The sequence below is a fragment of the Fringilla coelebs genome, assembly GCF_963513975.1.
Source record: "Fringilla coelebs genome assembly, chromosome: 18".
Lineage (NCBI taxonomy): Eukaryota > Metazoa > Chordata > Aves > Passeriformes > Fringillidae > Fringilla > Fringilla coelebs.
In genome coordinates, this window is record NC_140044.1 from 1,987,566 (window position 1) to 2,002,586 (window position 15,021).

The following is a 15,021-nucleotide window of genomic DNA, read 5'->3' on the forward strand; positions in this document are numbered from 1 at the left end:
AGCTTTACCTTTAACACACTTCAGTTGTTTTTTTGGGGGGAAAAAAAAGGACCATTATTTCCTATCAGCCAAAAAATCTGCAGCTTTTCTACCTGGGAGCTGATAAATTAACCTCCTCAACATATTTCCCCTTTATTGAAGTAGAAATGCCATATCAGATAAAGGAATTCCCAATAAAAGAGAACTCCCACTTAATCTCCTGTGAGGAGTTTGCACATCCTGCAAGTCACCCGGGTTTGTTTGCCCTGCCAGGTGTGCCAGCAAACCAAACCCACCCAGAATATTCCTGTCCAAATATTCCTGGCAGCAGCACCAGCAGTCACCTGGCACAGGTGACAGAGTCAGGGAAGGAAATGGGGTTGTTTCCATCCAAACCAGATTGTTCACCACCTTTGGGAAGAGCTGCAAGTCTCCCTAGAGCACTTTAATAACTGCATTTTCTGCATAGCTTGGAAAAGCTTCACCCTATTTGATGATTTTCAGAGTTATTCAGAATTATTGAGAATAATTTTCAGAGTTATTCAGAATTAAATCCCCCATGTACTCACCAAGCTTGCTGCAAAGACTGAACATTGAAGAGGACAAAAGAATAAAAAACCACCCAACAATATTATTTTGGCTAATATCTGCATGGAAAAAACACTTCAATCTTTAGGGTTTTATTCCTTGTTTCTTAATAAAGTTTTTTCACGGCACAAGGAAAACTGTTCTATGAGCAAACGGAATTTTTTTTGTGGACTCAAAACTTTCATGGAGAATTTAGATCAAAGACAAGTCAGAGAAACAACCAAAAGCATCAGCAATCATCACCAAACTCACAGAAAACACAACAGATTTTGATTGTAACAGATGATATTAAGAATGGCACTGTTCAGTCTCTTCCTTTTCAATTTATCCAGGGGAAAAAAAATTTAAATTACTTCAAGTGATGACATCAGCTGGGAAAAAAACCCCAACAAAATGAAGAGGAAATCCCTGTGTGAAAAACACCTAATGACCAGTGAACAAGGAACTGCCTACCTTGTCTTCAGAATCACTTTTGGCTTCAGCTTTGCTTGGGGAGACCTTAAAAGAATTTGAGAAAAAACAGTCACTCAACCCAGCCTTTCAAAAGATCAAGAAGATAAGTTTGTAATCAGCAGGTTTTATTTGCACAAAAGGAAAATACAAATATTGCTTGCCTCAAGTGGGAAAATTGATAATGCAAATATTCCTTGAGAGTACATAGTGGCTAAAAAATGCCTGGATCGAATATTTACTATTCAAGCTTCTAATCAATTAATAAAAAATGAATTTTTGGAGGTGGTACAAAAGGAATATCAAGCAGAAATTCTTTGATACAGTTCAAGATCTGTACCTGTGTACAAGTGGAAGTTTGCAGAGCAGGTGGCACTCACTTGATCATTTCAGTGTCCCCCCCACACCCCTCCTCATCCCCCCAGGACAGAGAACATTATACATTGATTTATACATTTTTACATTATTTATACAAATTTTCCAAGCCCACAGGGGATTTTTTGGAAGCAATTGAAACCCAAAGAGATGGAAAGGCAGAACTTACCAGTGTTTTGAGGAAGCTCATGACTGAGCCCTGTCCTGCAGCTGCCTGGGGACTGTCCTGCTCTGCCTGTGCCCTGCCAGGTGCTGCAGCAGCCAGGTCTTGTTCACCTGCAGAGTCCTGCCCAAGCTGCCTTTGGCTGCACTCATCTATCTCCTAAAAAATAAAAGGGGGCACAGATTGCTCAGTGCCAGCTTGCCCGATTCCCCTGGAATGCTAAAGTGGCTTTTGTGACTTGCTGGGAGTCACAACAGCAATTCCAACCATTCCTGCCCAGCCCACGGGCAGAACAATCCAGCGTTTATCCTCTCCTTCCCCTCTCTGCTCAGACATTCAGCACTGCTGCTGCTTGGGGGAACGCTGTTCTCAGCCACAACAAGCACAGGGCGAGCCCCAAACTCCACTTTTGTCTTTTCAAGGCTGAACTTGTGAAAAATGGGAGCAAAAGCTGAGATTTTGGCCCTGCCAGCTCCGTGTCTGAGTGCACCGTACAAAGATGGCTCCTGATTCTCTATTTTGCTACGCCAGGAATCATTTTTTATCTATCAAACACCAACGTGACACACATTAAAAGAAGGAAAAAGGCAATGAATCAAAGTAATTCCTCTTAGCCAGATGGAGCTGCCTCTTCCCTTCATGGAATTACAGTTCACAGAGCCCCAAAACATTTTCCAGGGCTCAAGCACTCACAAAAGCAGGCAATATTAAGGTACTTGTTTTCTGTTCAGACACCTGGACAAGGGTCTGCTTCTAAAAAACCATTTCTTGAACCAGTTTTGGAGAGTTTGGCACCTTTGACACTGAATTTACCTTCCATTTTGACCACCTTTGCCTTGAACCTACACAGGAAAGCTCAACAAAAGTGTTGTGCGGGAGAGAGTGACATCAAAGAATGCCTCAGTGACATCAAAGGTATTTTTCCCTAACCAGCCCATTATAGCTCAGTGCTTTATTTAGTGGGAAAAATAAGAATAAAAGTGTTCTAAATAACCTTTCCCCGTGCTGGGTGATTAAAATAGCACAATAATTGTATAATATGGGTTTCTTTATGTCACCAGTGGAAGGAATAGACTTTAAATGCTGTAAGACTTCAGAGGGGTCAGGACAGCTGGCTGTGGGGTGGGCAGTGCCAGCAGAATGCAGGGAGTTACAGTGTACATCGAAATGCCAGAAGGGACTTTGGTGTCATTCCCCACCCACCCAGCTCTGCAGGCTGGCCCAGAAGCAGCAGAGCAGTGCTGGAATGCTCAGCAGGCCACTGAAGGGTCTCACACAGCACTCTGTGCAGCTGCCAGCCCCAGGAACAATCTGTCCCATGCAGGACACGCGTGGCCACGCCAGCCCGGGGTGGCACACACAGAGCTCTGGAGCCATGGAAAATGCTGGCTCTGCTCCAGGTGTTCAAGGGACAACTGAGGCAGGAGGAGGAGGAGGCTGATGTGCTGTTAAACAAAACCAGCTGCACAGCCCAAGTGCTTGGTGCCATCACACTCTTTAGAGCTGGGTGCTATCAAGAAAAAGAAACAGATTGAATAACTTTTTGGAATTACAGACAAGCCCAATGCATCCTTTGGGATGCATTTTAGGAGAGAGATGCACACAGCTGTTTCCAGCACCTCTGGCTGATCCAGGACATCTCCCTGACAAAGTCACACTGAAGAGAAAGCCACTGCAGATCCTGAGGATTGGGGCCATCCCAAAATCCCTGAACTCCACTCACAGCTCAGATGTGCCCCATCTGATATGCCCATTTCAACTCCCTGCATTCTGCTGGCACTGCCCACCCCACACCCAGCTGTCCTGATGCCTCTGAAGTTTTAAACCATTTAAAGTCTATTCCTTCCACTGGTGACATAAAGAAATCCATATTCTACAATTACTGTGGTATTTTAATCACCCAGCACGGGGAAAGGTTCTTGAGAACACTTTTATTCTGATTTTTCCCACTAAAAATGACCCTGCCCAAGCCGAGGCTGCCCTTGGCTACAGAGAATCACTCCAGCCTGGCCTTGGAGAGGGGCTGTGATCCATCCTGTGCTCCCATGGGAATGTTCCTGCAGGAAGAGCCCGGGCTGGGGCCATCAGCACAGAAATCAGGCACAGAGAACACACAGCCCGGCACGATCACGTTTGCAGAGCCACAAAATCACCACAAAAGCCTCTGTGGCAGCTCCCTGCTCAAAGCCCTGGGGGTAAATAATGAAAGAAACCCCAGGAATAACAGAAGATCAGTATTAGGAGTTAATAGATGCTATGTAAATGTTCAATTCATGTCTTTGAGAAGCTAAATTTGGGGGTAATAAACACCTTAAATATACTGTAGTTTCAGTTCAGTCATCAGGAAAAAAAAACCCCAAACATATCAAAAGAATGTATTCCTGCCAGCACTTTTGTTTGCATGAATCATGGCTCAGTGAAACATTTCAGGCATATAATTTATCTTTTCTTTGGCTTACATAGTAAATGCTTCATGAATTCATGAATTCTGCCCTTGTTTTAATTATGCTGCGCTCTGAATGTAGTTTTGTAGACCACAAAAATAAAGAGTGGCTCAGCAAACACAGAATGTTTGTGCAGCTCTTAAGCTACAACTGTGGAGCCTCTCTCTTACTCACCAGCAACGCTGTTTGTTTTGTCTTGGCACTCAGTGCAGGGAAACTTTGCTTTTAGCATTTACAGATACTACAAGTCATAATCCACAAATAAAAAAAAAAGAGAGAGAAAAAAAGAGGAGCTGTTGGCAGCGATATCTTGATTTTTAGTATGATTATTTGGTAACAGTTTGTAGTTACTACAGTAACAGTAATTAAATTAGGCTTGGTCATTCTCCCATCCAGCAGGAGAATTGGAACTTCAGAGGGAACAGAAGGCAACTGTGCTGCAAGGCAGAGCCACAGCCTTTGTTTTAGGGATTGAGTTAAATTTGGCAACACATTGCAGTGTTTAGCTGATGTATTTTCCCCAAAAAATGTGCTTAACTCCTCTCTGCCCCCACCATATATTCCTTTTCATATCTGGAAGAACCAAAGACAAAATTATAGACCAAAAATTCAAGCATAAGTTTAAAATTCCTCTCCCTGCGATCCAGATCTGTCATTTCTTTACCCAGTGAACCGAAATTTGGTGATTCCTCAAAGATGTCCATGATGCAGCTTAAAGCACACACCTGGGAGGTGTAGAGGCATTTTTGATAACCAGACCTGTCCTCAGGAATGTTCCTGGATTCCAAAAAGCTGCTGGGATCCTGCAGACACTCCCAGCCAGCCCCAGCAGCACCCAGGGCTCAGCAGTGCTGGGATTTCCAGGTTATTCCCATCAGGCCCTCCAGGATGGGGATGGGTACCAGGGGACTGCAGCAGAACTGCCAGTCAGTAGGAATAAGAAATCCAGGTGTTATTGATGTAATAAAGCTTGATCTGGTTGAGCAGTGCTTCCCTGCTTGAACTGGGAGAATGATTTCATTTCCCTTCTGTCTCTGACCATGCCCTGCCTCACCTGAGCTTTCAACAGGACTGTTTGCTCTCAGCAGTGTTTAACTCTGAATTTTAGTTAAAACTGCTCCAAAGCGTTCTTTCCTTGGACTTTCACAGCATTCCTTCAGCAGCACCAGCTGTGACCTTCCCCACTCTGTAAATGAAAGCAGTGTCACTGCAGTGACAGCAAAGTAGGAAATGAGAATTTGGCATTTGGTGAGAAAAGAGACAATTCCTGCAAGCCACGGGGAGGAATCGTTGTGTGTGGCAGTCAATATCTGCAGGAATTTGGGGTGTTGAAAAGCTCCATTCTAAGAGGATGAACACAGAAGTGCCAGTGTGCCCTGAACAGAGGATTCATTTCAAATTATCTGCCCTGTTCTGCTTAGGTGCTGAATGCCTTTATGGGTTCATTAAACGTGCATCCCGAGCTGTCTGAAACACCCGTGATGGGAGCACTCCTGAAGGGCAGAGGTGAAAAATGCAACTGTTCCTTCTTAAAAATGAACCCTCAGGAAAATATTACAATGTGTCAATTTATACAAGAAATGCGCTCTTCCAATCTGAGAAAGTCTAAAGTAGAGAAGACAAAGATTAAAAATAATAGAATTTTGGGGCAACTTGCCATGCTGGCAGAGTAAGCAGTGAGTATCCCATGAGTTAAGTTCAACACTACCCAGAGCATCAGTGATCACCATCTTATTTGTAAGCCTGAATTGGCCAATAAAAGCAATTATTAAAATGGTATTTACACATTGGTTTTTCCCTCCTTTAGACAGGGTTTCAATTTGATCACCAATTCCTGTATTTCACCTCTCCAGCAGAACTCAGAGTTACACCATTATTCCCTTTCAGAGGATGGGCTTCTTCTGTAGTTAATTACCTGAAAATTATACCTTTGCTGACATCAGATCTGACAGGAAGTGCAAAGTCTAAACTCATATTAACTTCCAGCTCCTTTGACCAGAGTGCACGTTCAGTTAAGACCCATAGTTTCTCATATCACATTCTCATCCTGTAAAATCATTTCTAATGAACCACTTTTCCTTGACTAAAACACCACAATTAGCTGGAGTACAAAAATCATCACTGCATAATATTCCTTATTTTGCTGAATAGGGTATCCAGAAACTATTGCTGGAGAAGTAGAGCTATTTTAAAAACGGCACAAAGACACCAAAGAACTTTTAGAAACCCATCCAGCATCAAACTCCAAGGTCCTACAGCACAAAGAAATGGTTTATTTTCAGGTATTTTTGCTTTCATTTGCAGCTGGCAGCTGCTCCTCCTGGCAGCTGGAGCCGTGTTGCCCAAACCTTTTGGGGAATTAGAAGCTGAATTAAACTGGAGGTCAGGATTTGGTCACGAGACAGAGCCTCCCTCCTTGGCCACAGGTTCGTCTTCCGCACCTCTGTCCTGGGCAGTTACCTGTGGTCATTTTAAGGGCAACACCGGCTCATTCCCACCCCCACATGGAGCTATCCCACCCCGCCGACCTTCCCAAGAGGTTCCACCAGCAAAAACAGAATTACAGGTTATTTTAGGGAGCACTTGCCTTGCCCAGCGGTTCCCCGTGGGGCGCGCCGGCCGCGACGCTCCCGTTGGGCACGTCCAGCCCCTGCCTTCCCTCCTCAGGGCCGCCTCGTGTCCTCGCCGCGCCCTTCTCCAGCCCGAAGATCCTGTCCAGGAGCGTCACCGCTTTGCCCCTTGGGGCGGCCACATCGCGTCCCTCGGGCGTCCCCGCGAGCTCCACGTCCTGCAGCGGGGCCCGGCCCGGCTTGGTGCGGCTTCCCTGCTGGGGGGCTGCCCCGGGCCCCTCCGTGCCCTCGCCCGGGCCTCGGCGGGCACCGAGGGCGGCCTCTCCGGGGGCTGGAGCTGCCGCCGGCTCCCGGGCAGGCTCTGGCTCCCGGGCAGGCTCTGGCTCCCGGGCAGGTGCTGGCTCCCGGGCAGGCGCTGGCACGGCCCAGGGGAAGGCCAGCAGGGAGCGGGGCCTGGCAGCTGGCGGGGCCCCCCTGGCAGCGCTCCCGCCGCTCTGCCCGCCCGCCCGGGCACCGGGGCCCGGCTCCGCCGCGGAAACGGCCGCGCTGGCCCGGCCTGCAGCTGCATCCGCTGCAACACAGAGGGAGAGGGGATTAACCACGGGCATGGGCATCCTGGCACCCTCTTCAACACAGGAGAGAGGGGATTAGCCATGGGCACCACAGCCACGGGCACCACAGCCACGGGCACCACAGCCACGGGCAGCCAGGCTGGGGTGAGCTGGGTCTGAGGGCACACTGGGGATCCCGTGCTGCTGCTCATCCCCCAGAGCTGATTTCTGCCACCCCTCACTAACATCAGTGTGAATTTTACCCTCTGTTCATCCCCAGAGAGGATTTCTGCCACCCCTCACTAACATCAATGTGAATGTTCATTCCCAGAGCTGATTTCTGCCACCCCTCACTGAAATGAGGGCAGATTTTACCCTCTGTTCATCCCCCAGATCTGATTTTTGCTCCCCTGCCATGCCTCACTGAAATCAGTGCACCCCTTGCCCTCTACTCATCCCCAGATCTGATTTTTGCCACGCCTCACTGAAATCAGTGTGGATTTACCCCTTGCAGCGTCAAAGTCAGATACCAGCCCTGTTTGGCACTATTCAGCCCAGCCAACAGCAAATTCAAATCACTGATAGGCAAAAAACCCCAAACCAGTAAAACTGGAGACAGTTCTATATCAATGTGTCACCTGCTCCTCTGTCAAAGCCAAGGAAACAAAAGGCATGGGAAGCACCAGGACTGATCCCATCTCCTGGCTGGCCAAACTCCCAGCAGGGAGTTCTGTGCAGTCACAACTGATTTCACTCATTTTTCCTCGCCCTCCTACCTGCACCTCTCCTTTGCCCATCTTTGAGCCTGATTTGAATACTGATAAATCACATCCCAGCCAGATTTCTTATCCTTACATTTCTCTTTACATTTTACATTCCTTCTCTCACGAACTACGTCTCAGAATCATGTTTCCTCCCCCAAAACTCACACAAATCATTCCACATGTGGCCATCACACCTTAGATGCAAAAACCTCTTTTGATTTAAGAGTGTATTTTATGATTTTATAAAACAATGGTGCTTTGATAACACAGCTGAGGTGAAAATCCCTGGTATGGGATTCACAGGCAGGAAAAGGCAGCTCCTGCTTTACACAAGACAAAAGAAACAAGAGACAAAAGAAAAACAATCTTGCTTGGATCGGTTTTGTGGCTGGGAGGCAGAAGTGCAGATGATGTGGTGTGAAACCCCAATAAAAACGGGTCTTGTTGAGAGGTAAATCTTACAGCTCCCCCTGAGCTTCAGCTTCTCTTCCCTACTTGGGCTGGAATATGGATCTGATTTCCCTGTCAGTCATCACCACATTTCAAGGATGAATTTAGATGTATTTAATTATAACTGTGGAAAACTGTCAGGCTCAAACCGACTTGCTGAATTAGAACAGGAAAATTGTCAGTTTCAATGTAAAATTGAAATTATTTCAAATTATAATCGTAATAGTCTAGTCAATATTATGCCTTTCACATTTTCCTTTAAGAGAAAGAAAACCCCAGATACCAAAAAAAAAAAAAAAAAACACCTGACTGAAACACATCTTCCACACAGCACAGATTTTCAGTGTGAAATTCTTTGGGATTAGGAAAACAGAACAATTTTAGATCCCAGCTTTCCAAGCTACCCTTGGCTTTTCACAGCAAAATTCCCCCAAGCTTCCCACCTCCCCAGGGATTCTGGATAGTCCCACCAAACATCAGCAGGTCCCCGGCTGATGTGTGTGTGTCCATCAGCCCCTGTCCTGCCTGGCAGCACCAGGGACCCTGGGCACACCCTGGGAGCTCCCAGCAGGGCCCAGCCTGGAGGTTCCTTTTCCCAAGCCCTAATCCCATGGCTGAGTGTCCCCACGGGACCCTGCAGCACAGCCCAGGCTGCTCCTGGTGAGCAGAATGGGGTTTTCCATGAACCCCGGGATCATGGAATGCTTTGGGACCATCTCACCCCACCCTGCCATGGCAGGGACACCTCCCAATGCCCCAGGGGGCTGCAAGCCCAATGTCCAGCCTGGCCTTGGGCACTGCCAGGGATCCAGGGCCTGCCCACCATCACAGGGAAGGATTTTTCCCTAATATCCAACCTAAACCTGTCCTCTGTCAGTCTGAAGCCATTCCCTGTGTGCTGTCCCTCCATCCCTTGGAAATCCTCTCTCTCCATCTTCCCTGCAGCTCCTCCAGAGCTTCTCCTGGGCAGGTGAGCAATGCCAGCTGTGCCAGCAGAGCTGCTCCATCCCTCTGCCCACCCTGGAGCCTCCTCTGGGCTCACCCCAGAGCTTCTCCTGTGCAGGTGAGCAATGCCAGCTGTGCCAGCAGAGCTGCTCCGTCCCTCTGCCCAGCCTGGAGCCTCCCCAGCAGCTCCTGCCCATGCTGGGGGTGCAGTGGGGCAGTGCTGGAACGTGCCAGCATCACCTCAAGGGACTTCACCCAGACATCTGCCAGCAGCAGAGGCACAGGTGACACCGTCAGGGCTGTGGTGGCAGCAGCCACAGCTGCCCCCAGCACCACTCAGCTGCCAGGACCTGGCTCCCAACTCCTCCCCTTGGATCACTCTTAATGTGCCTTTTCCTCCCTCTTTCTTGGGTGCTTTGGGCAGAGTGGCCAGAGCTCCTCAGCACAGCCTGTTCTGGCAGGCAAAGACATTTCCAGTTTCTGGGCATATGATATTTTTTCCCCCCTGCATTCTTCTCTGCTGTTCCTGAAGGAAGCAGCTCCACTGGCAGAAGTCCTTGGGCAGCAATATCCTCCGGTGATATTCCATGAGCACCAGTTTCAATTTCAATGTCCTGACAGACACAGCGAAACTGCAAATTACAGCTACTCCAGCACCTATTGGGATACTCAGCTGGGGCCACTAAGGACCAGCTGTAGTTTCCTGAGCCTCCTGCAGCAGAGTTTGAAAAAGAACTTCTAATTATAGTTGGAAACTTGGGAAGGAAGCAAAAAGCAAAAACCCTTCCCCAGCTAAAGAGAGGAGAAGCAACATCCACAGGAAAATAATTGTAAGAGATGCTGAACTTCTGCTTTATGTAACAGATAACAAATGAACCACAGGGAAACTGGCTTTGGCTCAAGCACTAGAAAAACCAGCTAAACAAGCAGCAGCTCAGGAGCCCATGGAGCTCCTTTTATCTCAAATGATCATGGAAGGAATGGAAGCCCTGGAAAATGTCACTGCCATGGGCTCTGCTGTGTGTGTGTTGTGTCAGGAGAGCTCCAGCTGCTCCAAGGAAATTCTGCTCAGCCAGAGGCAGGGCAGATCCCAGGGCTGGGCTGGGCTGCACTGAACAGGCACAGCAAACTGAGGGAGAAAAGCCTTGAAATTCCAGTATTTGGGCGAAAAATATGCGTTATTTTTGTTTTTAAAGACACGCAAGTGCCATTTTTTCCAGATTTATTCCTCAATCCAGAGGCAGAATTGCAAAGATAAGCGAAACCCCCCCCCAAATTCTAGGCCAGGTCTTTGAGCAGATCAAAGCTGCTCGTTGTGACTGAGATTAAAAGCTGCTCTGAGATGAAAATCAATACACAATTTACAGGCTGCATTTCAGACTACTCCTGCTCCAGCATTTGCCTTTCAACTCTTTAACAAAAGGCAGTCACACTCCAGAAGATCTGTCTCTCTTTCCCCTTCCCTTCATCAGGGTGTGTTAAAAAGGAAATTTTGTGGCTACACAAAGTCCCTCTTCTGTAAGAACATTTTTTCCCCCTGGAATTTGGCATATTAGACCAACATTTTTTCCTTGATTTAGTAAAAAAATAGAGAAGCACAATGGTTAATGCAATATCACAGAATCATGGAATGGTTTGGGTTGGAAGGGACCTTAAAGCTCATCTCATTCCTCTCTTTTGACTACATGCCAGCCACAAACAAATATTCTGCTTAGCCATGGAATTAGAGCCACACAGCACTTTACTCTCCCCTGGTGTTCAGATAATCGTGGAGAAAATATTTTAATGGCCATGAAGAACCCATTAAGGGCTACAAGGCAACATTTGGCACCAGGAATTCCAGCAGTGCAGGGCAGCACAGGCTACAACAGCCCTGAATGAATTTCTGCAGCAAATACAAATCCAAAATAAAACACTCCTCCTTCCTTAAAAAAAAATGAACACACTAACATCCTTTTGCCATCTTATTCCACTCTTCCATGCAAATAAAGTTTTGTTCCTGGAATCAGATTGTTTCACTAATTTAACTTGCATTGTTATTTACCTGCAGATTTCCAGAAATTAACGGAGATAGGGGCAGAGGAGCCAGCAGCAAGAACGGGAACGATTATTCTCTAAAATCACCTCTGAAATACTTCACATTTCAGGCCTCACAGGAGCTGCTGCAATCAGGATTTCTGCTGGGTTCTGGCTCCTAGCAGGATTTGCTGAATGGGATTTATCCTCTGGGACAAAGGAGCTGCATCTTCACTCAACCTTTCTCCTCTGTAATCTTTTTCACTCCTTTGTAATTCTTTTTAGGAGCAGGTCGTTGTTTCAATCTGCCTGGAATTACCACCCAGACCCACAGGAATTGTTGCTGTTTTATCCTCCTGCTGCATTTCTGCTCTGTGTAGTGCAAATCAGAGACAGAAACCTCCAGTCCCAGCCTTCCCCTTCACCTGCTGCTCACCAAGGGCTTTTATTATCGAAAGTACAACAAGGTTCCTTTTTTTTCCCCCAAAATCCTCGCTCTATGCCCCAAAAATGCTATTTATTGCAGTATTTCATTTTAGAAATACTACCAACTATGTTTTCATCGTAATAACTTCTATCACTTGTATTTCTCCAAAACCTTGATAACATTGCACAGACATGGAGATTTCAATGGTATCTCCATGATTTTAAACTCCTTTTCAAACAGGAAAAAAGTTAAAATACAAGAAATATCAACACAGGAACGTCTAATTTTTCAACTTGCTACTTAAACTGATTTAGCAGTTACATTAATTAGGTAATCCATTTAAGTAAAGCAGTCCCATATGCTTCATTTTATGTATGAGGAATAAAATGTACATGTATTTTCTAGGACTTCAGGCAGTGAAAATCATCTGGCTTTTATTTCCTCCTCAGAACTCTGCTGGTTTACACCAGAAAAAAACACACAGAGAGGCTTTGCTGGTAGGCAACTGCCTAAAGTGACTTATGGTGGGATGGCACTGGGAAATTTGGGCTGTGGAACAGAGATTCCGGGCTGTTATCAGATCCATCTGCATATCCCCACACCAGCCTTTGATTATTTTTACCGAAATTTAGATTTTTCAACTGCCTGTGACAGACTGAGAGGGTTAACAACAAATCATAAAGTACTTTTCTCAGCATGGAATTATCAAGTATTTTCTTTGCTGATAAGATTGAAGAGGAATTGTTGGGTGTTATTTATTCTGAAAAGAAAAGAAACTGCAGTGCCAACGAGCGTGGCTGGATCTCAGAGGATTTTGAGGTGGAAGTGAGGCTCAGGGTGTCCAGCTGCACACCTGGACACACTCACCTGCAAAGCCATCCCCTCTGACCCCTCCAAACTGGGCTGGAATGGGATTAACTCACTGAACAATGCTTTGCTCCCACCCCATCAACTGCTCTACACCCCCAGTTCATCCATAAAAGGGACAGAGTTTATTTAATTAGTGTGCAGGGAAAGAATAAATTACTGAGCTTTATTCTACATTCTCTAGAATTCAAGCTCAGGAGCTGCATTTTGTTACATTTTGTTAAACAGCTAGATTTTGTTATGAAGTTTTCACTGGAGATTTCAGATGGACCCTGCTCTCTTGAGGAAGGGCTGCAACCTCCAAAATGAGAGCAGGGATGGTTTCTGTGCTTTAATACTCACTAAGGCCCAGCTCAGGAGCAGAAGGGGCCAAATGTAATTCTGATTTAATAACTCCACTGCAGCTCTAATGCCTGCCCCTTTCTGGTGCTTTTCCCAGCCAATCACTGTTTGAAAATTAAAAACAAGACAGAAAAATTCCCTATTATATGTAATTATTAATAAATAACTGCTCAGTATGGATCGAGTCAAAGCAATGCCCCTGCTCAAGAACACAGAAAAGAGAGAATAAGATGGAAATGTTCAGATGGATAAGGATTCTATCATAAATAAGGCATTTCTACAATTTCAGTTGTTGGAAATCGCTGCTGAAAAGATCAGAAATATGGGTTCATATTTAAAAATGCAGAGCTGCTTTCTAAGACTTTATCATCCTGTGGATCAGAACACATAGCCAGGACATGGATTTTTTTATCCTTTTCCAACACAAGAAATGTTCTCTTATTGTAAAACATTTCCTGGTGTGCCCCAGAAACCCCAAACCTCTCCAAGAGTCCCTGATCCCCCTACACTGCTGCATGTTGTCCTTTCCAAGAGCCTACGTTTGGGCTCCTTGCAGCAACAATTCCCCCAGGGCGTGTTGGAGACACGAATTCCACCCGGAATTCCCCCAGAGCCTGGGCAGAGTCTGTCCCAAACGTGGCAGGCACCAGCACCAGAGCCCCCCTGCCTGGTGATGCCCCACACAAAGCCCTCCCCTGTAAATGCACTTTTTTCAGGGCAGAACCAAACCCCTAGAGCTACTAACCAGCATCCAGAGAACTTTGGCAAGAATTCCTTAGTTTTCTTTTTGTTGTATTTAAACTTTGCAGCCTCTGCAGGGCCACATTTCCATGCCAGAGCTGGAACGTCCCCTAATTCAAAGCCAGGCATGAATATTTATTGTTCCTTCAGTCCCAACCTCCCCCAGGGCATTTCCAACCCCCTTCCCAGCCCATACCTTCACCATTCACTGCCAGGGGAGGGCTCTGGACAAACACCGCAGATCCATTTGTAACACCATCAGGAGACTCGGAGAGAGGCTGAAATAACAAAAAACCAGAGAGTTTAGGACATCAAAGGGCTGAAAATTGCACTGGCAGCAGCCAGGGGAGCTGGGAGGGGGGTGGCTCACCTGGTAACTCTTCACTGTGCAGGTGTTGTCATCCTCAGCCTCCTCTGGCACACTCAGGTTATTCCCCATAGCTCCTGTGAGGTGGAGGAGAGACAAAGCCCAAATAACCCTTTCTCTGTCACTGATATGAATTCACCAGTGAGGAGACAGCCAAAGGGGGCAGGTGTTAAAATCCCCCAAATCCCACCCAAGGGAGCTGCCCCCAGCCCATGGGGCTCAGGGCTCACGGCTGCTCCCCAAAATGGCACGAGCCAACACTCTCTTCTTGTTGGTGGAGACAAACTGGCTGCAGCCCCACCTGCAGCGCTGCTCGGGGCTCAGGAGGGAGCAGCAGAACAAGGCCAAAACCTGGGCAGAAATTACAACAGCTTGTGTGGTTTTGTTTGGGTTTTATTTAATAAAGAGCAGAGGGAAGGAAAAGAGGCAGCATGGAGAGGCATCACAAATGGAAACTCTGAACTGCAGCCTGGGTACTAATTCACATAAACCTTCTGGAGGTTTATTTTCCTTTTCTTTTCCTCTTAATTTCAAATACATTTAGGGGCCTTTCTTTTCTTGTCCTTTTTTTTTTCTTTTGCCCTGAATTTAGAATACATTTATGTACCTTCTGATCTTGCTCTGTAAATTCTTTGGGGCCAAACACTCCCTGAAAAGTGGCGGAAGAGCAAAGCAGACCTGAGTGAAGAAGGGAGCTCCTGTGGACTTAGGATATAAATGTGTGTTTGCTGTTAAAGTTCCCAAATAAAAAATGAGCAGAAAGCCTCCTGGGCCACACCTGGAGAGAGGGAGGTGCCCAAGGAGAGGAGGCTGGAGCTGTGCTCACCCTTTGGGATGCCCTGCACTGCCACCACAGCTAACAAAGTTATTATTGCTCTGCTTCCTGCCTGGGGGAATCAGTGAAGCTGCAAAGAATGGAGGAGAACACCTCCTTTAAATAAATCCGATTAAATTTTAATTAAACCACTTTAGAAATCAGGTC

At 46.5% G+C, this 15,021-nt stretch overlaps 2 protein-coding genes across 2 annotated transcripts in view; both read right to left on the minus strand.

Moving 5' to 3' along the window:
- Nucleotides 1-14,111, minus strand: part of BCAS1 (brain enriched myelin associated protein 1) — a gene marked incomplete at both ends in the record, with an annotated part of 32,340 nt that extends 18,229 nt beyond the window's left edge. Inside the window, 8 exons of the mRNA XM_084217809.1 lie at nt 1,021-1,065; nt 1,562-1,596; nt 1,669-1,714; nt 4,554-4,710; nt 5,915-5,988; nt 6,587-7,140; nt 13,869-13,950; nt 14,043-14,111. Coding sequence (XP_084073935.1) covers nt 1,021-1,065; nt 1,562-1,596; nt 1,669-1,714; nt 4,554-4,710; nt 5,915-5,988; nt 6,587-7,140; nt 13,869-13,950; nt 14,043-14,111 — 1,062 coding nt within the window. The remainder of the gene's footprint in view (nt 1-1,020; nt 1,066-1,561; nt 1,597-1,668; nt 1,715-4,553; nt 4,711-5,914; nt 5,989-6,586; nt 7,141-13,868; nt 13,951-14,042) is intronic.
- A 147-nt stretch (nt 14,112-14,258) lies between these two features.
- The window catches only part of CYP24A1 (cytochrome P450 family 24 subfamily A member 1), a gene marked incomplete at both ends in the record, with an annotated part of 30,408 nt that continues 29,645 nt past the window's right edge, over nt 14,259-15,021 (minus strand). Inside the window, 2 exons of the mRNA XM_084217810.1 lie at nt 14,259-14,390; nt 14,647-14,688. Coding sequence (XP_084073936.1) covers nt 14,259-14,390; nt 14,647-14,688 — 174 coding nt within the window. The remainder of the gene's footprint in view (nt 14,391-14,646; nt 14,689-15,021) is intronic.